At 39.7% G+C, this 24603-nt stretch overlaps 1 protein-coding gene and 1 long non-coding RNA gene across 7 annotated transcripts in view; one reads left to right on the top strand and one right to left on the bottom strand.

The window, feature by feature from the left end:
• The window catches only part of igsf9bb (immunoglobulin superfamily, member 9Bb), a 648281-nt gene that overhangs the window by 53561 nt on the left and 570117 nt on the right, over positions 1–24603 (bottom strand). For 5 of the 6 annotated variants that reach the window (XR_006309378.1, XR_006309379.1, XM_043676763.1 and 2 more), the window contains exons 12-13: positions 19647–19770; positions 1651–1826 (exon numbers count right to left, since the gene is read on the bottom strand). Coding sequence is in view for 4 of the 6 variants with exons in the window: in XM_043676763.1 (XP_043532698.1) it covers positions 1651–1826; positions 19647–19770 (300 nt within the window). In the remaining 2 variants the exon portion in view is untranslated. The remainder of the gene's footprint in view (positions 1–1650; positions 1827–19646; positions 19771–24603) is intronic. The other variant, XM_043676764.1, reaches the window with a different exon arrangement.
• Positions 3026–22616, top strand: LOC122540686. The gene is made up of 3 exons (XR_006309380.1): positions 3026–3037; positions 3744–3749; positions 22268–22616. It is a non-coding gene; the product is annotated as an uncharacterized LOC122540686 (long non-coding RNA).

The raw sequence follows: 24603 nt of genomic DNA, 5'->3' as shown, positions 1-24603 counted from the left end.
TGGGAAAGAACGACAAGGTAAACTCAATTTCTCAAGCAGACGAACGGAACCGAGCCTAACATAATTTCCTGGCCACGAGAGAACACATTAAGCTCTTGTTGAAATTATAACATTTAATCTTTCCTGAAGCCTTGTTTATAACGTATTTGGTTTAATTACGATTTAAGAAAATATCGCAAAACCTACTTAATAAGCATTACGTCAATGCACTTCATATTATTAAATGTTAAGTGTATTATTCTGGGAAATCTCATGTTGATATTCCCTATTAAACATACAATCCTAAACTAACATTAATACAGAATTTGGAGGGACATTATAATGTATTTATTTCCATGGGGGCCATTGGCACATGTTGCCAATTAAGGTGAGTTTGCAAATTGAATGCACAAAGTTGTAACAACAGTTGAACTGCTGAGTCAGAACTATCTGTACTCATACCTTGAGCTTTATTATTATATCCTTATCATTGTGAGCGCTCAGTTTTCTGACATCTTCACTGACCTTAAATGTAAGTTCAATTACTTCATCTTCTGTGCTACAATTTTCTGAGAGGTAATCCGTGAGCAAGGACTCTTCATTCATGCAAAGGTCTTTTTTATTATTAGTGTTAGTCAAAGTAATAACCATCCCAGCTTATGCTTTTTAACTAACATATTCATTATTTTGCAGATTTACTTTGATAAATTCATTTTAATTTTTCATTTTCAGTCAGCAGCTCTTACATGATTCAGACTTAGAGCCTTGGAAATAGTTAATCTTTCAATAAAAACAATAGAAACAGACTTATCATAGAACTTACAGAACAGAAGAAAACCATTCAGCCTTTGTATCTCTGCTGGTATCTGTACTAATTGCTATTTCCCGACCCTTTCCCCATTTCCTTTTGCTTATTTTCCAAACCCTCTTAAATAATGTTACCGTGCCTGCATCAATAATCGCCTCTGGTGAAGCATTTCATTTGGAATAATTCTCTGTGTGAAAACATCATTTTCAAATTTCCCCTTTATTCTATGGTTATCACAGGGATATAGTCCGAGAATAGAGACTGCATAACAGCAGGCCACTTGGCCCATCAAGCTTGTCCCTGACCTCAATAGGAGTAATTTACAATCCCAACTCCTCTGTCCTTTTCTTGAAGCCCTGCAGTTTTCTTTTCTTTTGAAAGAAATTGATGTATCTCTCTCCATTACCCTGTCAGGCATTGCAAACCTGGACCCAAACAACTCACTGAGCAAAAATAATTTTCCTTATGTGTGGTCCGGTTCTTTTGCTAATCACCTGAAATCAGCATTTCAGGTCAATGAGGTGGCATCAGAACAATGTTGATTGGAGGTCATCAACCTAAAGTGTTAACTCTGTTTCTCTAGCACTTAATCTAGCACTTTCTGTTATTGTTTCAGATTTGCAGCATGTGCGGTTGCCTCGTTTTCAATATTGTAGGAGCCAGGATGCCAAGTTCCAACACCAGCAGTTACAGTAGACATTAATGGCAATATGGCCATCCATGGTGGCTTAAAATCAACGTGTATTGAAAGGTTTATGAGCATTTATGAATAGAACAAAAATCTTAGAAAATTTCTTGACACAGAATTAAAACATTCCAGAACTGAATTAGTAGAGTCTTACACTGAAAACAACTTTACTCACCCAGTGTGTTCACAGTGATGACTTCACTGAAGGGCCCAGTGCCCAGTTTGTTCTGTGCTAGCACACTGAACTGGTATGCGGTCTCAGGCTCCAGGCCCTCCACCAGCAGCCAGGTAAGGCCTGTGGATACAGGCAGCGATAACCAGTCATGGGGTCCCAGCATAGCCCTCTTTACCCTGTGCCAAATACAGAACTAGATAGTTAGCATTTGCATTCCAGTGAAGTAAATGTTTGGGCCAGCTTGCAGTTTGAGGGTGAACCAAATCTTGTGGAGTGAAACAGCACTGAAATCATAATATAATCCATGAAGAAATGTGGTTTACCCATCAATCCATGTCATTAATAAGAATACTCTTCCCTCAAACCTCTCCTAAGCTGTAAATGTGTGCCCAACACATTTTCCGCATCTAGTGGCACTATTAATAATTCCCAGCTCAAAAATGACACATAATTGCAAATATTGAACTTTCTTACATTGCCTAATTCCAACTTGCAAAGATAATTTCCCTTCTGCACTGATCTACCAATAGCTTCTGATCCTTGATCTTCTCACAGAATTGTTACACTGCTGAAGAAGGCCATTTCGCACCAGATCTCTGACTGAGCATTATGTCAGCATCAATTTCCTGCCTACTCCCTGTGAGTCTTAAGGCAATCTTTTTGGAATGAAAAGATTAATATTAGTTGCTGCAGTGGAAACATTTCCTATTAATGTTTATTAAATGCAAATCTTGGTCAATTAATTCAGCTTTAGGCATAAAGGTTGCTTTAGACTGCCTTTTGTTGGTTATGGCATAGATTATAAGAGGAGGGAGGTCATGCTGGATTTGCACGGAACTTTAGTTACGTCATTGTTGGAGTACTATGTGCAGTTCTGGTCACCGCGCTGTGATGTGATGCACTGGGGGAGCAAAGAAGATTTACCAAAATGTTGCCAGGGATGAAGGAGTTTAGCTTTGAAGTGAGTCTGCAAAAGCACAGAATATTGAGTGGGGGACCTGAAACAGGTGTAAAAGATTATGTTAAAAATCACACAACACCAGATTATAGTCTAACAGGTTTATTTGGAAGCTTTCTGAGCGCTGCTTCTTCATCAGGTGGTTGTGGAGTAGAAGGTTGTAAGACACCGAATTTATAGCAAAAGTGTACAGTGTGACGCAACTGAAATTATACGTTGAAAAAGACTTGGATTGTTTGTAAAGTCTCACATCTTTTAGAATTACCGTGTTGGTTTTAGTTTTTTCATATGTAAATCCCAGATTTTTTTTTAAATTTACATTCTTAAGTGAACTTTAACAATATATAATTTCAGTTGCATCACACTGTAAACCTTTGCTATGAATTCTGTGTCTTATGATCTTATACTCCACGGCCACCTGATGAAGGAGTTGCCCTCCGAAAGTTAGTGCTTCCAAATAAACCTGTTGGACTATAACCTGGTGTTGTGTGATTTTTAACTTTGTACACCCCAGTCCAACACCGGCTCCTCTAAAGTATAAGATTATGAGGGGCATGGACAGGATGATTAGAAAATAGTTTAGTCAAAGGGTCAATGACAAAGGGGCTTAATTTAAAAATTAAAGCCAAGAGGTTTAGAAAGGATTTGAGGAAAACCTTTCATCCAGACGAAGGTGGAGGTCTGGAAAGGTAGTTGGGAGAGAAACATCACAACCTTTCATAGTACTCCTTGAATGATCACTTGAAGTGTCATAACATCCAAAACCATGGGCCTAGTGCAGAAAAGTAAGATTCATGTGGTGCGAAGTATATTTTTGGTGAAATAGACTTGATGGCTAAATGGCCGCTTTTGTACTGTATGGTTCTATCAATGTGAGAAAAAGAGCTATATGCCATAATTAAAAACCTTGCTTATTAACGTGGGAGTTTGGTTAGTTCGGTTGGCTAGAAGGCTATATAATCTACAGCAGAAAAAAACAGCATGGATTCTGTGTCCATATTGGCTGTGGAACTTTCTGCACCTTAGTCCATGCTTATGGAATAGTTATTCTCAGGTTATACATAATCAATGGTCACTGTCTATTGAAGAGAGAGTCCTTTATTGACTATGGCTCTATACATTTACTAACATCCAGCTTTTGGTTGAATAACCAGCCTATTTGCAAATATGCAAGGGGAAGCAACTTGCAGCAAAACCATAATTATCTTTCTGAATGGATTATGATGCACACCAGCGAGTGATCTTAGCAATTCTTCACCCACTTTAGCTCATTGAAATTAGGCAAAAACTAGAAGGGGGTATTATTGTAGATCTACCAGAAAGTAACAGCGCAATCGGAAAAGTTAAGAGGGTTCTTTGAAAGAGTCATCACAGGTACAATTGGTCAAATTGCCTCACCTGCTGCTCTAAAATTTTACAACTCTGTAAGGAAAGAAGTGAAAGCATTCAGCAAGTTTAATGATCAATGGCATGAAATGGTTGACAAGATCTTAATTCCATGATAAACTCTCTATACATTTCGGTTTATTGGACCAAATAGCTTCTTTTACTTTGTAATTTATGTATGCTCCTAAAATAATTTAACCATAAGTGACACTTTTGAATCAGGACACAAACTTCTAAGCTAATTCATTGCATGTAAAATGATTATTGTTTTACTTCAGATGTTGAGAATTATGGATCTGGTCATTTGAAAATGCTAAAGGTAACAATCTTGTCATTATCAGGTATTTATGGTGTAATATTTTCTGATGCCTCCATTTTGCACACTTTGTGACAGAATCCTGCTAAAGCACCAACACTTAATGATGGCCCACAGTAGGCACTGGTACAAATCTGGCATACCAGATCAATGTTTGGTTTTGATGAAGGTGCTTGAATCAAGCTGGCATGTACAGTACACACTGGGTGAAAGCATGCAGTTCACTTACATGTTCAATTTCCTCAGTTTGCAAACTGGGTCCCTTTATACCTACCAGTGCAGAGCAATTCATATCTGCGACAAAGAGGGCTGAGTCAGTTCATCTTGCAGATCTATTGGTATGTGGATGATCCCCACATCAGAGCTGACTTTTACACAGTGTATACTAAAGATTAGTGCCAATGATAAAAATTAGTAATGCAACTGAAATCTGGATACCACGTGCAATGCAGAAATGGAGGATATATAGGAAGCACTGCAGAGTTTTAGAAAATTGCTGTTGTCCTGCTGAAATCACTGGACTTCAATATATTAAAATGTATTGGATTGTCAATTTGTGTAAATTAGAAAGACATGGCCCATCCATCAGTAATTTAGTTAATTTGACTAGTAATAGGATTTCACACATGACTAAGCTAAAGGGTTATCATTATTTTGCTAGTGACATATGGATGTTTGCCAACTGAGGTGTGCTGTGTTGGCACACAATACTTGATGTTGACAGCTTTCACGTTTACTTCTTATCCCCTTTTCGGACCTATATCACATATAACATCTACATTTTAATGGTTTAAGTTGGAGCTGATTGTACACTAATTTGCAGTGCGGCAGCACCAAATGTTAGATTTTTAAAGCGTGCTGTTCCAAAACAATAGCCCCTCTGTCTGCTGCAGTGCTAGCTACTGATGCAGCAGCTTGGCTTGTTAATAGTACTCTTACCTCTTTGTCAGTCAGCCATAGGTTTAAATCCCACTCTAATGGAATCAAGCATGCTATCTAAACTTTACCTCAGTGATGTTATGGTGGAGTTCCTGCACTGTTGAAGGGGCTGTGTTTGGATAACATTTTACATTGCCTACTCAGGTGACCCTATAGAAGTGACCCTATGCAGCAAATTTGAGCATGTCTAGTGAATTGTTCTGCTAATCATTTATGAAAATAAACAGATTTAGGTTGTTCTTGTGCATTTATTTACTTTTCAATGAATATATTTTTAAAAATATTTCATTGCCTATGGGATACTTTCAAATACAGTGAGGACACAGAGATGCTATATAAATACAAATTATATTATCTCATCAAGCTAAGTTTGTTTGCCAGTTTGAAGGAACCTGGTTTGCCTTGACTTTAAGACCATATTCTCCAGAGGTTAGGCAGTGCAGCATGTTGAATGAGCTCTGCACAATGGCAGGAGGTAGCTCACATTCATACAGCACTCATGATCCTGAAGTGCTGTGTATTTTGTTCTTCTTCTTGTCTCCTCTATCTGAAGGCAGGTCCTTGGTGATTATTTGCTAACCTGGTTTAATTGCATGAAATTTATTGGGACACTTAGTAAAATAAAAGAAGGACATTGTTTTAAGGAGGGAGATGGAGAAGCAGGAGGCATGTTCTCAGAACATAAGAACACAAGAAATAGGAGCAGGAGTAGACTTTCTGACCCATCAAGACTGTTCTGCCATTCAATAAAATCATGGCAGATATTTTTGTGGACTAAGCTGCACTTATTCACCCGCTTGGCCTCAAAAATACTTTTGTTCTTCTGTTATGATCACTTGACCAAAATTCCCAAGATCTCAAACTGGAGTGCAATTCTAGTACTCAGGCAAAATAAATGAGTGTATGGCATTAAATGTAACCAGTGTGTAGGATCCTCCCAGTGACTAACAATTGTACAAAAAAACCTTGGCAAAAGGTCTCTTCTGTATGTTCACTTCAGCAACACTGTTCATTTATTCTTTATAAATCTTGGGTCAAGGTTTAGTTACAAGTGCACTGAGAAATGTTTCCCTGAAGTATTTATGAAATTCTGATTACAGGAAAATGCAAATTTCTTTGCATTTTGAGCTGGAATGATTTATATTAATGGTTCCTGATAAGCAGAATGATGTTAACACTCAGGAAACAGTGTTTAATAAGTGCAGAAGAAAAGCAAATTAAAACTATAAGGATATTAACTAGAAGTGGTGTTTCCATTTTAATACATTTTCCATTTGAAACAGTGCTTAGAAATAACTACAGTAAAATCTTTTGTATCTCCCTGAACTCCTCCATTTTTATGAGGCTGCCTTTCAAATCTGCTGTTCAAGGATTTTTTGAAATTACAGTATATTTTCAAATTCAGTGGAAAGCACTCTCACTGCAGACAAACCCTGTCCTTTATACTGACTGCTGTGAAAGTCATTACGTGAATAGCCTCCCAATCAGCGGCAGCTTTGGCAATTTCTATTTTAGCTAAATTAGATTGAGAAAAGATGTAGTAGGTTTCTTCAACCTTTGAGCAAGGCCTTGGTCGATAAACTACATCATTAATACAGTGACACCATGAACGACAAGGACTTGTTACTGATCCACAGTTAGTTATTCTGATAAATGACAATTAATGCTTGAAGGTAGATATTTGATTAACTAAAATAATGCTTGTACTCCAGAAAATATTTACATGCACTTTCTTTTATTTCAAACAGGGAGTAGTTCGAAGTCAGACTCTACAAACCTATTTTGTGTTGCAGAAGGTACTCATTTACTGGCACTTTGTCTAATCTACAATTATGATCTGTCTGCAAGGGCTCATAATTTTCCCTTCAATTTACAGTTCTCCTGCCCTGCAAATGTTACACTTCCAGCAGCCTCTTTTAACAGTGTATTGAGCAAACCACGGGGATCTGTAAGTACAGGTTAGAAAAGCTGCTGTGTGCTAAATTGAATGATTGAGGCATGTTGGTTTTGAAGTTGGATGACTGTACTTCAGTTGAAAGAAACTGGAGTTGATTCAAGTACGTAGCATAAAAGAGAATTGGAAATATACTCGAGAAAGGAATATGCAAAGCTATGGGAAAAGAGCAGGCATGCATGGGACTAGTTGGTTAGCACTTTGAAACAACTAGCATGTACATTGAATGGCCTCTTTTGTGCCAATTGATTTTATGATCCATACAAGATATAAAAGCTCCACTTACCTTTTGCATTTAATGATTATGTGAAAAGAAATGTGCATTTATATCGCACTATTTCCACCTCATAACCAATGAAGAATATTTGCAAGTTAAGTCATTCTCATAATAGAGGTAGAACAATGGTTTAATCTTAACCTAACTCCTTCTTCCTTCAATGGAAAACCTGAGGGATTGGGTTATTAGACCATTACACCCTCTGCCTGTTCGTAGACAGAGAACTTGGCAGAGGCTTATGGGTGGCTGATCTGATGTCACCTGAAAGATAATGAGAAAATTATCCTCTGAAAGGTATTGATGCATTTATATAGGTTGTGAATGTATTTGGCATTTTCACCTTTTCAATGGAAAATGCTATTGTCAGAAAGTGGCTCCTGTCTCATGATTTTTTGGACTTTTTCCAAGGAAAATCAGGGACTGTTTTAACAGTGGTTTGCAGTGATGAGCGCACAAATGGACTCTTCAATGTTTTGTCACCTGGCCTAACACCCACTCTCTTCCTCCCTTTCAACACCATGACCCTGACCAGTCACCTCCCATTTACAGAGGCAGGTACAGTTCAAAGCATCAGCATATCATCTGAATAACAGTGGACATAGAGCTGAAAAAAGGTGCAATGAATCTTTTCCAATGTCAGAATGTAATGTGCACAGAGCTGTAGTTCAGAAAGGGCAGTGTCAATTTGTACCATAGCCAGTAGCACGATGGCATGTATTAGTTCATATTTTGGGACATGATTATTTATGTTTATCTGCATTTTGCCTTAAGTAGTATAAGAAAAAAAATATTTCGGGTGGCACTCCATGTCACTGAAGACATCTGTGCTGCGTTTGTTATGGTACAACTGGAGTCAGTGTTCCTGTGACAACATTATATTAAAGGACACTATAAAAAGACTTTCCTCATCAGTGGTTGTGTGCCCTCAATAATCCTGCAGCTTTTCATCTGATTTCACCTTCATGCACTGTCTGTTAGCAATTAATATGTCCATAGTACTGTGCATTTTGACAGGCACAGCTCACCTTCAGATATTGGACAGTCTGAGTACAATGCCATAAATTTAAATGCGTGTTTCAGTAGCCATTTCCTTAGAGCCCAATTCTGTCAAACCAGCCAGTTTTCATTGTATTCACTTCTCTGACCTACTTCTCTGCATATTAAACACAGCCTGGTTGAGCGCAACATTGCCTTGTGCTCAACTTTCAGCTGTAATAGTAAACTGTCTAAGCACTAACAGCCCCAAGATATCTTATTATTCATCTACATCTGGAAGTCAATAAATCTGATGCATATAAATGAGAATTTGACCAAAGCAGGGACTGACTCTTACTTAAACCCAGCGCTGAAACAGTAAAAATATCCCATATTTACTTTCATGCAAAATATGGAAGGAAAAATTGAGTTTTGATTTGGATGTGCATTTAGGTAGATCAAGATTACCACTTTGTATAGCTGAGCAAACTTCATTGACAAGATTTTAATTCTACTTGCAGAAGGTCAGGTCACGAAAATGACACTCAGGCATTTCCTGCTGCATTCCCAGAGCATTTCACGCCTACTGCCACTTTAACTGAGTAGGTTTCAGACGGGTCAAGGCCACCTGCCACTCATGTTAGGAACTGGTAAAGGGAAGACAAGAAAATGTTCTATTCTTGCTGTTAAAGTGGAAAGCCTCACACTTGCTCATATTATACTTCACCTTGTGAGCTTTGCACAGCTTGTGTTCCCACCTAGTTTTGCATTATGAACAAACACAGTTACATTACTGCTGTTAGTCTCCTTGTCCAAGTCATTAATATTGATTGGTGACCCCAGCACTGATCCTTCCAGCACTCCACTAGTCACAGCCTGCCTGCTTGCCATGTCTCATTTCTCCCTATTCTTTTCTTCCTGTCCATTAACTATTCCTTTGTCCATACAAATATATTGATCTAACTCAAACTGTTAACTTGTATATTAACATTTTGTGAGCTACTTTATTAAATGTTTTCTGCACATCTATCTATAAGTTCCTTTTTATCAACCTTACAAGTTGGATCCCCGAAAATTCTAATAAATCTATCAAACATGATTTTTCTTTCTTAAGCCCATGCCAACTCTGCCTGAGAAAACCACAGAATATAATCAGGTCCACATCAGTTGACAGATATCATTCAGCTTACAAATCTACAAAGGTTAGAGGCAGGCCAGAAAAGTGGGCCGATCAGCAATGACTGAATATAAAAGGAGAAATTTGAGTACGAGAGAAAGCTAGGTAGAATTATGAAAATAGACAGTGAGAGTTTCAACCAGTAATTAAAATGACAAGAGTAACTAAAGTGAGTGTTAGTCTTCTCAAGAGTGAACCTAGAGAAATAATAATGAAAACAGGGAAATGAGCAAAACAATTGAATACTTAATTAGGATCTGTTTTCACTGTAGAAATGCTGTGGGGGGTGGGGGGTCTTGATAATATGGATAGCTTGTATTCCAAGCTGTTGAAGAAGCCAGGCAGGAAGTAATAACTGGAAATTAAAATAGAAATAGCTGGAAAAGTTCAGCAGGTCTGACAGCTCTGTGAAGAGATATCAGACTTCATGTTTTGAGTCTAATGACCCTTCCTCAGAACTGATGGTAGCGAGGAAAGTGTCAGTTTTCATGCAGAAGATAGGGTGGGGGGAGGGGTAAGAAATAAACAATAAGTAGGGATGGAGCCCAAAAAAAGAGAATAACAATTGGACAGACAAAGGAGTGGATAACGACTTGGATGGGAGGGTGAAGAGCTGTTAATGGGGACTGTTAGTGGCTAACAATGGGAAATAATAACTGTTTTGATCATCACTACATATTGGTGTGGGATAAAAGGATTGGGGATTGTTAAATGTTGTATCATTGTTCAAAAGAGTTAGGCCAATTAGTTACAATCTCGTCAATTTGATGTCAGTGGTAGGGAAATAGAATCAATTCTGAGAGACATGATAAACTGTCACTTGGAAAGTTGGGGACCAATCGGGGAATATTACGTATCATTAACTTGATGGAATTTTTGAGGCAGTAACAAGAAGCGAAGATAAGGGTAATACAGTTGATGTTGTCTACATGGATTTTACTAAGGCATTTGACAAGGTCTCACATAGCAGACTGGTCAGAAAAGTAAAAGCCCATGAGGTACTTATAGTGAATTGGAACCAAAATTGGTTCAGTGACAAGAAACAAAGGATAATGGTTGATGTCTGTTTCTGCATCTGGAAAACATCTTCTAGTGGTGTTCTATGGGACTCATTGTTGGGTCCTTTGCTGTGTATTGCATGCATTAATGATTTGAATTTATGTATGGGAGGTATTGTTGGGAAATTTGCAGATGACACAAATGCTGGCCATAGAGTTGACAATGAAGAGGATACCTGTCGACTCCTGACACCAATATTTTGGTTCAGTGGAAGGAAAAGTAGCAAATAGAATTCACTTCAGAGAAATGTGAGAAGATGCATTTGGGGAGAGTGAAAAAGTGAAGGAATACACAATAAACAGGAGGATAATGAATATGAGTGGAAGTGAGAACCCCTGGGGTGCATGTCTACACGCCCTTGGAAATGGCAGTACAGGTAGATGAAGTGGTAGAGAAAGCACGTGTATGATGATGCTGCTCCTTTAACAAGGTTATGTTTTCCTTGGTTTTTTTAAAGAAGGATTGTAAAAGTCAGAAGTTCCAATTTGGCCGCAATAAGGGATTTTGCTAATGGCTAACAGATACTGCCCAAGGCAACAATCAGGGAAAAGGTTTCTAGGATTTTTTAAAATCCTCTGTACAATGAAAAGGTAGTGGCCAATCCTCCCAGTTCAGGAGACTTTTTCTGGTTTGTTTTGGATTTTAGCAATTGAGGTGGTACAGTGGCTCAGTGGTTAGCACTGCTGCTTCACAGCACCAGGGTCCCAGGTTCAATTCCACACTTGGGAGACTGTCTGTGTGGAGTTTGCACATTCTCCCTGTGTTTGTGTGGGTTTCCTCTGGCTGCTCTGGACAGTGAAGAAGGTTACCTCAGATTACAATGGAATCTTGATCAGATGGGCCAATGGACTGAGAAGTAGCAGATAGAATTTAATTTAGATAAATGCAAGGTGCTGCATTTTGGGAAAGCAAATCTTAGTAGGACTTATACACTTAATGGTAAGGGCCTAGTGAGTGTTGCTGAACAAAGAGACTTGGAATGCAGGTTCATAGCTCCTTGAAATTGGAGTCACAGATAGATAAGATAGTGAAGAAGGCATTTGGTATACTTTCCTTTATTGGTCAGAGTATTGAATGCAGGAGTTGGGAGGTCATGTTGCGGTTGTACAGGACATTGGTTAGGCCACATTTGGAATATTGCGTGCGATTCTGCTCTCCTTCCTATTGGAAAGATGTTGTGAAACTTAAAAGGGTTCAGAAACAATTTACAAGGATGTTGCCAGGGTTGGAGGATTTGAGCTATAAGGTGAGGTTGAATAGACTGGGGCTGTTTTCCCTGGAGTGTTGGAGGCTGAGGGGTGACCATATAGAGGTTTATGAAATCATGACAGGCATGGATAGGATAAATAGACAAAGTCTCTTCCCTGGGGTGGGAAAGTCCAGAACTAGAGGGCATAGGTTTAGGGTGAGAGGAGTAAGATATAAAAGGGACCTAAGGGGTAACCTTTTCAAGCAGAGGGTGGTACATGTACAGAATGAGTTGCCAGAGGAAGTGGTGGAGACTAGTATAATTGCAACATTTAAAAGGTATCAGGATGGGTGTATGAATAGGAAGGGTTTGGAGGATAAGGGCTGGGTACTGGCAGGTGGGACTAGATTGGGTTGGAATATCTGGTCAGCATGGATGGGTTGGACCGAAGGGTCTGTTTCCCTGCTGAACATCTCTATGACTCTATGACTTTATAACTGTGGATGTTGGAAATCTGAAACAAAAACAGAAACATGGACTCTGCTTTCTCTCCACAAATGCTATCAGACCTGTTCAGCAATTTCTGTTTTTGTTTTTCAAGAATATTGCCAGGGTTTGTAAACTGTAGTTATGAGAAAATTTTCGATAGACTCGAGGTGTTTCTCCTCAGAGGACTTCTGAAATACTTGGAAAGCTTGGACGCTCACCCATGTTCTTGGTCATGTTGAAGCAGTTTCATGAAAATCAATGTGAACCAGTCAAACACAACAGCAAACCTTGAATCCTTTTAGAATCTCCAATGGCATGAAGCAGGGATGTGTATTGGTCCTGACTTTATTCACCATCATTTTTAGCCTGATGCAACAGCAGGCAATTGACGATCTTAAGGTGGGAGTTTACAAATGCTTCTGACTGATGGGAGTCCTTTCAACCTCAGGTTCATACAAAGCTACAACAAAACTTCATGGACCAATGTCAGTGGGAAATGAAGGCCATGGATTCTGATTCCTGGAGATGTTACACTGGGAGTACTACAGACATCTTTGAGACTGAGCATAGAATCAGCATAAATTAGAAATGGAACAAGAACAATAGATCCAAATGTCCCCAGCAGTGAGTACGGTTTCACTTGCACTGACTGTGGGAGAATCTGCTGGTCATGGATAGGCCTGACCCACCAGCAGTGGGCTTGCAACTGATGAATAAAATATTCCTAAAATCTTATTCCACAAAGAAATACTAAGAGAGAGAGAGTTTTCCTTAGTACAGAGGAGACTGAGCAGTGACTTATTTGGGATGTATAAAATTACATGGGGGCTAGATAGAGTGGACAAGAAAGACCTGTTCTCTCTACCTGTAAGGTCAGTTATTAGAGAGCACAGATTTAAGGTGATTGGTAGAAGGATTACAGGAATCAAGAGGAAAATCGTCTTCACCTGGATGGTGATGGGTATTTCAACTTCACAGCCTGGTTTAGTGGTGGAGGCAGAAATCCCAATTCATTTCAAAGGTATCTGGATCTGAACCTGAAGCTCTGTCAGCTGCAAGCCTGCAGATCAATGCAGATACATTCAGTTGAATGGCTTCTTCCTGTGTCATAAATTTGCTATGATGCCTTGGATAAAGGGAGGATGTTTCCCTTTGTTGGGGACACGGTTTAAAATGACTTTTCCCTTTAATGACAGAAAAGATGAGAACATTTTTCACTGAGAGGATCTTAAATCTCTGGAACTCTCTTCTTCAGAGAACAGTGGAAACTGGATCTTTGAACTTATCCATGGCTGAGTTTGATAAATTTTCAATAGACAAGGGAGACCAAGATTGTGAGGAACAGATTAGATAGTGGCGATCAGTTATCAATCTGATCAGCCATCATTGTATTGAATGATGGAGAAGGCTCAAATGGCCTATTTCCATTCTTAAGTCTTATGTTCCTAATTATGGGCACATAAACATAGTTCATCGTCTCTTTCTAATAGAAGATTGCGCATTGATATGATCAAGGAGTTTCCAATGCTAAAGGTATTTGAATGGGTAGCTGAAGAGAATCCATTTCTTCTTGTGGGGTTTCAAGAATGAGGGGGTCACAGGTTTTAAAGATAAGCCAGATCATTAGACAGTATATCAGGAAGTTTTTTCACATAAATAGATGTAGAAATCTGCCATCCATTCCCGTAAGAGCTGTGAACACCGGGAATAATAAAACGTTCAAGTTGTCGCTCGATAGATTTTTGTTAGTAGGGAAATCAGGAGGCTAAATTAGTACGTAGAATTAATAAGTAAATGGAGTTGAGACATAGATTAGCACAGCAGGTATGAGGTGCTGATTGGCCTCCTATTTTGATGTTCCTCCATTGATTTTAATGCTAGTAGTAGCATTTGATATTAAATCTTTTCCCAAGTCCCTTAATCCAGTGTAAATCATTCTCTATTCAGTTTTATTACTTTTTTTTGGTTTCCTTTATAGATTGTCTGATGGTTAATAAACTCCACTTAAAGGAAAGATGATTGCACCGTAAGATGAAAGTAACAAACTAACACACCCCTTTACCCTGACCTACTGCCTTCTTGTCGTTACTCAAAGTGAGACAGTTTCACAAAACACTTAGTATTCCGGAGCTTTCTGCAATTTGATCCAGAATATAATCTTCTGCTGACTCACGAATGAAAACTTACCACTGTTATCATCTGACTAAGTGGGTACTCCATCATGACAGGACCAACATATGTTACGACACTGATTTGTGTAGGTTTGACTAGCACTATTTTTCAAATGCAATCTATATACAGTATCTGTGTTGGCACACAGGGACATCATCAACTTTAGGCTGTCATGCCTCATTACTGTTGGGGTGAGGTTCTGACACATCTCAAGGCTCAAGAATTTTACCTGTGCTAAAATGTCTTCTCTCCTAGTGTGACCCAGTTATCTCTATGAATCAATCTGCTTTTGTACTCAAACACTTGGTCTCTGTTTTAAAAGGTGACCATCCCTATGTAGTAAGTTAAATGCCTCCCCTTAAGTTTTGTTTAGTGATTTGATTATATGGTCATAGAGTCATAGAAATGTACAGCACAGAAACAGACCCATCGGTCCAACTCGACCATGATGACTCGTCCTTGCCTTTCCAAATACATGTAAATCCTATCCCTCAGGATTCTCTCCAACAACTTGCCCACCACTAACGTCATACTCATCGGTCTAAAGTTCCCTGGCTTATCCTTACCACTTTCTTAAATATGGCACCATGTTTGCCAATCTCCAGTCTTCCGGCACCTCACCTGTGACTATCGATGACACAAATATCTCAGCACGGGGCCCAGCAATCACTCCCCTAGCTTCCCACAGAGTTCTAGGGTACACCTGACCAGGTCCTGGGGATTTATCCATCCTTATGCATTTCAAGACATTCAGCACTTCCTCTTCTGTAATATGAACAATTTTCAAGATGTCACCACCTATTTCTCTTCCTTGTATATCTTCCATGTCCTTCTCCACAGTAAATACTGATGCAAAATACTAGTTTAGTATCTCACCCATCTCTTGCGGCACCACACAAAGGCTGCCTTGCTGATCTTTGAGGGGCTCTATTCTCTCCCTAGTTACCCTTTTGTCCTTATTGTATTTGTAAAAACCTATAGGCTTCGCCTTAACCCTATTTGCCAAAGGTATCTCAAGTCCCCTTTTTGCCTTCCTGATTTCCCTCTTAAATATACTCCTACTGCCTTTATACTCTTCTACGGATTCACTCGATCTATCCTGTCTATACCTGACATATGCTTCCTTCTTTTTCTTAACCAAACCCTCAATGTCTCCAGTCATCCAGCATTCCTTACATCTACCAGCCTTTCCTTTCACCCTAACAGGAAATACTGACTCTGGATTCTCATTATCTCATTTCTGAAGGCTTCCCATCACCAGGCATGATTGAAATTTTAAACACTTTCCTGAAAAGTGCAACTGATGCTCGGTCAATTTAAAGGATATGGAGAAAAGCCAGGCATGTGGAGTTACTTTGTAGATCAGCCATGATCTCATTGAAAGGCCAGAACAGGCTCACGTGGTAAAATGGCTGATTCCAGGTCCCACTTTCAAAGGCTAATTGACGTTTTAATTCTATTTTGATTAGATTAGATTACTTACAGTGTGGAAACAGGTCCTTCGGCCCAACAAGTCCACACTAACCCACTGAAGCACAACCCACCCATTTACCCCTTAACCTAACACTACGGGCAATTTTACCATGGCCAGTTTTCCTGACCTGCACATCTTTGGACTGTGGGAGGAAACCAGAGCACACCCACACAGACACAGGGAGAATGTGCAAACTCCACACAGTCAGTCACCTAAGGCGAAAATTGAACCCAAGTCTCTAGCACTGTGAGGTAGCAGTGCGAACCACTGTGCCACCATGCCACCCAAATTATTAGTCTTGTTTCTGTAATCCCTAATTCCCTTGTCAACAGGAATCCACCGATTAAGGAAGAATTTGTCATGATTTCAACCAGGATCTTCCAAGGATCGCAAGTTAAACCCAATTCCAGAGTTCTCAAGACACTTGGGTGTTTTTCCACTAACATAGTTGATGGCCCTGATGTGCTGTCTAGTGAATTAGGTTTAATTGCTTTCAACTCCAGCTCAAAGTGCAAACCAACATAATGATCCAAATTGACAGATATTTGGGTAATTTCAACACATCATCAAATTGCATAATCCTTTGCCACAGATTTGACTCATAAAATCTAGAATACATAGCCAACCCTTTATTAATATCTATTCTGAACAACAAAGAGTTTCTATTCTTTTGTTCATTCAGCGAAAGTGGACATTGCTCGTCAGGCCAACATTTATTGCCCATCCTAACTGGCCAGGGGGCAGTAAAAATGCAATCATATCGCTGTGGGTCTGGAGTCACATGTAGACCAGATCAGGTAAGGATGATGGATTTTCTTCTCTTAAGGGGATTAGTGAATCAGATTGGTCTTTCTGACAATCAACAACAATTTCCTGGTCATTTGACTGTTAATTTCAGATTTTCTTACATTGAATTCAAATTCCACCAATGGCCATAGCAAGACTTGAACCCAGGTAACCAGAACATTACTAGGTCACTGGAGTCCAGCAATAATACCACAAAGCCATTGCCTCCTCTAAGTGTCCTATCGCCGGTTAACAGGTTAACATTTCATTAAACATCAAATGGGTTCTTCACGGAAAAAAAAATTACAATGCCTTTCTTGTGAAGTATATGTGGAATCAGAGCATACTATAGTATTGAATGAAGGGCTTCAGCCCACCATTTCTGTGCTCGTTCTTGGAACTTGTTTTCCAATTAATTTCATTTTCCCTGCTTTTTCCCAGTAATCTTGCAAATGTTTCCACTTCAAGCATTTACCCAATTCCCTTTTTAAGTTACTGTTAAATTGGTTTTCACCAACATTGTAGGCAGCACATCAAATCATTATCATTTGCTGCCCATGCAATACAATGTTGAAAGTAACCAAATCCTCTTCAATTTAAACATTATAGCTGACGGGAGATGTTCACCCCAAAGATCTGGGTTAGATTGGAAGACTATGCCCTTGTTGTAATTGGGATATGCTTCCACCGGACCTCACCATCCTCCTAAAAAAGTCCTGGCCAGCTAAAGGAAGTTGCATTTTTAACATGCGTTCAGTGTAAAATGTTGTACAGCACTCAGAAAATAACTAAAAGGAAAAAGACAGGTTTAAAATGGCAGTCAAGTGAACTTTACATAAATCTTGATCATTAATATGTTAAAGTGATCAGTGTGATATCCAATTATTATTAACCTAAGAAATCTCAAGCTTACACTGAAGTAACTGCTTTGTGGCAATGTTAAACATAGCAATTTAAGGTATGCATAGCCACGTGCTTTATGTTAAGCAGAACAGGATAATTATGAAACTGAAATATTAGCCATCACTGACCTCAAGTCTGGCAAGATGCATGATGAATGGAGTGCAGAATTATCCTTACATTATCTGAACAATGGTCCCATTACTTCACTTGAACTTTCTCCATGGAATTAACCCACTTTCTTTATTACTCGTGTTGCGAATTTACAAACTATTAGATTCACATTAGTAGCTGAAACTATAGGCAGTGGGTGTACTGTACATGTAATAGCCAAAAGAGGAAGAAAAGTACTATTTCATTGGCAGTGCTGAGTCTAAAAAGTTAATTGTATTTGCTAAATTAGTTGATGAGCATTAAAAATTGACAGATATGAAAAGACTATCAAGCTGCCCCAAAATATTGATAATTTGTTTTAGGAAAACGTTTGATCCTGAAAGTTCTTTCTGAAAGGAGATGGTGAATACTTTCTACTCTGTGGTCATTATTTAATATGTTTTAATACTTTGAACAATACATAGATGTTGATATCCACCAGTAGTGGCCAACAAAATGACCTCCTCAGTACTCCTTGCAGATTCTTTGACATTGTTACTGTATATGTGTGAAACACGGTGCTAATTTAAAACAGGACAAAGTTAAAATCAGCAGTTCATACCTGAAATGTTAACCCAATCTCCCATTTTTCCACAGATGCTGCCTGACCTGCTCAGCACTTCCAGTATTTTCCGTTGCTTAAAATCTGGATGCTTCAACTGATTGTATTCTGATACCTTTAAGCTTCTCTATTGGTGGCTTGCTGACATTCACAGTCCTTTGTTGCTGAGCACAACATATCTTGTTATCAAAGCTCTTTTACAAAGACAAAGACAGAATAGAAAGTGCTGTCTTCAGTATGAGGTGAATTGTTTGTTGCTCATTCTAACTGGGACCATACAAAGCAAAAACCGGATTCCCATCTTTTGTTAAATATCAAACATTTTTGGATCTCATGGAATGTTTAGAATTCATGTTACCCAGACATTTAGCAAGTTTTTATTTCTAACAGACTGCAATATGGTCTGTCTGGGTTGAGTATACACCATGTCAGGCTACATAAATGTAATTTACCCTGGTCAGCATGGACGTTTTTTAAAACAAAGACCCTATGTCAGTTGTTTTCTTGTACGGGAACAAACAAATCAGGAATTTCGGTGGAGGGAATATTTTCTTTCGCACTTACATTCAATAGCACTGTGGACATATGATTATGATACAGCTATGGAGTGACATGAGTAATGTGAGCTTCAGCTCAGACAATCTCTTCTCATGACTGGCATTTTCTTTATGTTGCTCATACATCTGTCCACTGACTCATGGTACATTGCAAGATATTATTGTTAGAAAAAAACTTGCAACAATGGAGTGGCCCTATGTTTGTCACAGGGCGTCTAGATCTTTTGTAATGGCATATCAAGGATCAATTGTGCATGAAACAGGCGGTAATAATAATTAAGTGGCAAAGCACTGTCCTTTTATCTCCAAGATCAAGGTTTGAATCTAGCCTATGCAATGGGGATACAAGCTGTTGACTGTTCTCAAGTCACAATGAGTGTGTATAGTTTCATTGTAACAAGTTTTAAAAACCTCTACTCTACTATGAGCATAACCTGACTCAACCAGAAAGGAATGATAAAGAACAAATGAAATGTCAAGACAGTTAGTCAGCCCAAAAAACTATTGAACCAGCACAGCCTGGTTGCTCTAAAGCAACAGCCTGCAGCCAAACAACTGCCAAGCGATAACAGCAGAGCAAATCATTATAGGAAGCCTAATGCATACAAAACATTCATTTAAGCAAAGAATTGAGAAGGAACGAGCGGAAGCAAAGCATGCTAGGATGACTCACACAGGGCCATACCAGACTGTGAATGTCTGCTCATATCCACCATCATAACCTGGGTCCCAGGAGGCATTAGCAGAGGTCATCGTGGCTGTGACTCTAACATTGGTTGGAGCATGTGGACTTGTGCCTGCAAAAAGGAGAAAAAAAATTACAGCTTAGTTGTTACATAGTTATAGAATTTTGTCTGCAAACTCCATCGGCGTAACATGAATAATACATGATTCCAGTACAGAGCTCACTCTTTTCTAGACCTCTAATTGAGAAATGAAGGATACATTTCATTAAAAGGAAATAAAGCAGAAGGTTAAGAATTAAAAGGGAAGTTCAGAAGAATCTTTGCACTGAGAATTAATAACTTTTGGAATAACGTACCAGAGCAAGCCTTTGTGATAAAGATTTAGATTTTCTGATGGTGGCTCAGTGGTTAATATCACTACCTCACAGCACCAGGGACTCAGCCTTGGCTAACTGTGTGGTGTTTGAACATTCTCTCTGTGTTTGCGTGGGTTTCCTCCAGGTGCTACGGTTTCCTCTCACAGTCCAAAGATGTGCAGGTTAGGTGAATTGATCATGGTAACATGCCCATAGTGTCCAGGGATGTGCAGGGTAGATGGATTAGCCATGGGAAATGCAGGGTTATGGGGATGTGGTGGGTCTGTTTAGGATGCTCCCCATAGGGTTAGTGTGGACTTTATAGATCAAATAGCCTGCTTCCACACTATAGGGATTCTATGATTCTAGGATTAAAGCCTATGCCCAGACTATGACAGACATCCAGGACCTGACTCCCCTTCATTCACTCCAGACCCGACGAGCCTACCACCTGCTCCTCAATCCAAACCCTTTTGCACCGCTCCAGAGATGACCTGCTTTGGAGCCAACCTCCCTTCCCCTCTTCTGGACCTAACCCCACATCCTTCACCCCCAGAAACAAAACCCCCTCACCTACTCCAGAGTCACTCCCACTGCCCTGATGCCCCTTTCTCCCACTCTGGATAACCCTCTCCCCTTTTTCCTGCCGTACTTTGGACTCAATCAGTCTGAATGTTGTCCAGGACCCAGCGCTCATTTCCATGCTCTGGACATGATCTACCTCCACAGTCACCCACCCCCAGGACCTAATCTCACTCCTGAACTGATACCCACTCTCCAAATCCCCACCTGTACTGGACATGACTTCTTCCACCCACCACATTATTGCATTACTTACGTGAACTCTTTGCATCCCACTCACCTGGTACTCTATCCCTTACCCAGCTGGTGACTGACATCAGTTGGTGTCCTACCTACCTAGTATCCTATCCTAAACAGCTGGAACCCTACCTACTTGCCAACCTGGCCTGTTACCTTGCAGGCTTCCTACCTTCCTGGTATTTACTCAGACAGGTCACCAACACCTACATCACACCATCCTGGTACCCTCCCTAGCTGGTTCCTTACTTACCTGGCATCCTACCCAACTGGCACACTACAATGCCTCCACCCCACCTTCATGACATCCTAACTTTACACTTTTCTCATGTACTGCCTGTTAAAGTGGGTGTCTGTGATTCAGGACTTCTAAATTTCAGAATAAGGACCGCTGTGAAAAGGGGTGTGACTTGCCTTCCCCAGAACTGTCAGAATTGAAGTATGGTTCCACATTTCTGAAGGAGACCTGACTGGAATCTCCTGTCAGAAATGGGGAGCTCTCACATTTCATTAAAAAAAGTGTGTGATTGCCACTCCTTGGAATATCCAGCCCAAGTCATTTGTGTTTCGAAGACAAATAGCCACTGAATGGAGAAAAGCACTCATTGAAAATGATACAAAAATGTGGATGTGCATTTTGGACCTAATGATCTTTCTCTAGTCTTGGGCTCACTTAATTGGATTTCAATTCATACAAAAGATGGCAGTTAAAGGCCTTGGTTTCTTCTGTGACTACAAGATGTCCCAAAGTATTTTACAGTCAATGAAAGGCTTTTAACATCAGAAATGTGGCAGCCAATTTATGCACAACAAGCTTTCACAACTGGAAATACACAAATGATCAGATAATAGGGGAACAAATTGCTGCAGATACAGCAGTGGGTCAGACAGCATCCATACAGAGAGAGCAAGCTAATGTTTTGTGGCTAGATGACTCTTCATCATATAATGATCAGATAATCTGTTTTAGTGATATTTATGGAGGACTAAATATTGATCAAGATATCATGTATAATTCTGCTATGATTCAAAACCTTTTATTTTTATTCATTTATAGGATTTGGGCGTCGCTGACAAGGCTAGCATTTATTGCCTATCTCCAATTGCCCTTGAGAAGGTGTTAGGAAACCACATACTTGAATTGTTGCTGTCCACAGCCGACCACTTTGACTCTCCCTCCCATTCCACCAAGGACGTGTAAGTCCTGGGCCTCCTCCACCGTCAAATCAAAACCACCTGATGACTGGAGGAAGAACAACTCATCTTCTGCCTTGGGACCCTTCAACCACACACCATCAACATCGACTTGACTAGTTTCCTAATCTCCCCTCCCCCAACCTCATCTCAGATCCAACTTGGCACTGCCCTCTTGAACTGTCCTAACTGTCCGTCTTCCTTCCCACCTAACCACTCCACCCTCCCCTCCAACCAAGTCTGAAATGTTACCTCTCCTGTTTGACAGAGAGTTGTCTCGGATGCCTCTGGAGTATTAGCCCAGTAACATTATCACTATACCACCACTTCCTCCAGAAAATAGCATGCAGAGAAAAGGTAAATTGCAAGAAAAACCAGCAACTGCATCCCGATTATTCTAGAAGGGCATGTAAGAGTGTTGCCATAGTCCTGCTATCTCAATTGAGAAAAAACTGGTGGTGAGTCTAAAACTGGTGGTGGTGAGTTATAGGAAAGGCAATGGCATCATGATATTATTGTTGAACTGTAAACCCAGACACCCAAGTAATGTTCTGGGACCCAATTTTGAATCCTGCTATGGCAGATAGTGGTACCTGAATTTAATTTAAAAAAAAGAAAATCTGGAATTAAGAGTCTAATGGTGACTATGAAACCATTTTCAATTGTTGGAGATGTCAATACACATGATAATAAACCCAATTCAATTCTTTTTAAAGATAGTGGGAATTGAATGTAGAAGGGGTCACAAAGCAACTAAAACTGCTTGTCATTTGTTCCTTCCAATTTTATCCCTGTTGACCTCATGAGAACTATTCCTCGAGGATGCCATATAATAGATAGAAAATAGAATTCCCTCTCTTTTGCATCCCACCCTGATCAACGTTACCTCAAAACTCCCATTGCATCACATACAATCAGTTGAAATAGAAAGTGAACCATTTTCTCCACCTGAACTGTGCACCTGTTTGAGAACAGCCTGAGATGTCTGTCTAACATTTAATTTCTTTGGGGATATAACTCTGTCTTGTAAATTTCCATAATGGTACAATGACGCTTGGGAATATTTTGGACATTTAACCGCAATGGACTTAGACCTGGGGCTCAAATTAGTTCTGTTCTCTATTCTCTTAGGCTGTGTACATTTCAAATAGTAGTGCCAGTGTGAGACTGCAACCATAGCTTGTGATGTTCAAACTAGATGCATGTAGTGTGCTATTTTTATTAAAAATGTAAGCACTGAAACAAATGAATAGAGTACAGGGACAAGACTTGTGAGTGGCAGTGATTAGAATTTGCAAACATAACACAGCAATGCGCCTTAGCAACTGGATTGTGTGGGGGTGCTTTGCCATTAAATCCACATGACAAATGTCACCTTTGATGTAATGAGCCTGACCTGTCCCACCATGGAGTATTTCTTTGCCCATTATTCATCCCTCCACCAGCACAAAGCTATACTTAGATTGGTGAATCAATCTCGATTGGTGTGACTTTGTCATTTAATTTTTGTTTGTGTTCACTCATTAAAACATGTCCTCACATTAGTGTGTGTTTGAAATACACACAGGACAGATGGTATTCAAAAGGATTCTCAACAAACTCACACATCAGTAATTAAACAAAGATAAGCAATGGTCAAATCGAGCAGACAAACACTCATTCTTAATGACTTACTAAGAAGCACTGTGGATTCAAGATTGATCTCTAAAATTCCATACTCGGGAAGTTCTCAGTATTTCTCATGTCCTGCAGTACCTCAGTCAGCAAATCCAACCAATTTGTTGACATGTTAGCATTTATGCAGGAGCTGTGCACATCACAGAATGAGCCAGTTATCTCTGACCTTTGGCTTTTCCAGTGTTGCTGGGGGTCACTGCAATATTGGTTGACCACATTGATATTCATCATTGTGGGTTTTGGGTTTAGCAGGTGGTTTTACAGCTCTGTCAGTCACTAACCTTCTCCATCTATTTGGGGCTGGGATCTGCAACATAGCTTGATGAGGAATCCATCCCCTTCTAATTGCCTATCTTAGGTGTGACAGAAGGATTTACAGATTGACAAGCAACCTATTTGGTAATGCTGTGAATGCAAGTTCCTTGGCCATTGAGTCTTGGAGTGGGACTTGCTCAGAAGCAGTGATGCTGCCCAATGCGTTTGCAAGCCATTATAATTATTAAAAAAAACCTGTTACTAAAGTTCTGCATCTTCTCACTGAGCACAGTTGAAAGGGAACCAGCAGTTCTAGGGAACATTACACAATGTGGCTCAACAAACACCACACTCTGACTCATGAAGATTTACGCAATATTTAACATAGCTCACCCAATGCGTGGAGTCCAACATCTTCATACTCAAATGCATTCACAGCCTCCTCTCCAAATATCATTCAACTCTTTCCAGTGTTTTGTCCTTTCTGACACCCATTGGACCTCCAAATCGGATGTTTTGTTCAGCAGATGTTTCCTTCACCTCATCATGAATGACAGAATCTTTGCCTTAAAATGTCCTCCACATCTTCAAGAACCTTCTCAAAACCTAATTGACAGTTATTTTAGTCACCTCCTCTGATTCT

This window comes from Chiloscyllium plagiosum, chromosome 35, assembly GCF_004010195.1.
Source record: "Chiloscyllium plagiosum isolate BGI_BamShark_2017 chromosome 35, ASM401019v2, whole genome shotgun sequence".
Lineage (NCBI taxonomy): Eukaryota > Metazoa > Chordata > Chondrichthyes > Orectolobiformes > Hemiscylliidae > Chiloscyllium > Chiloscyllium plagiosum.
This window is presented reverse-complemented; position numbering and strand designations above follow the sequence as displayed.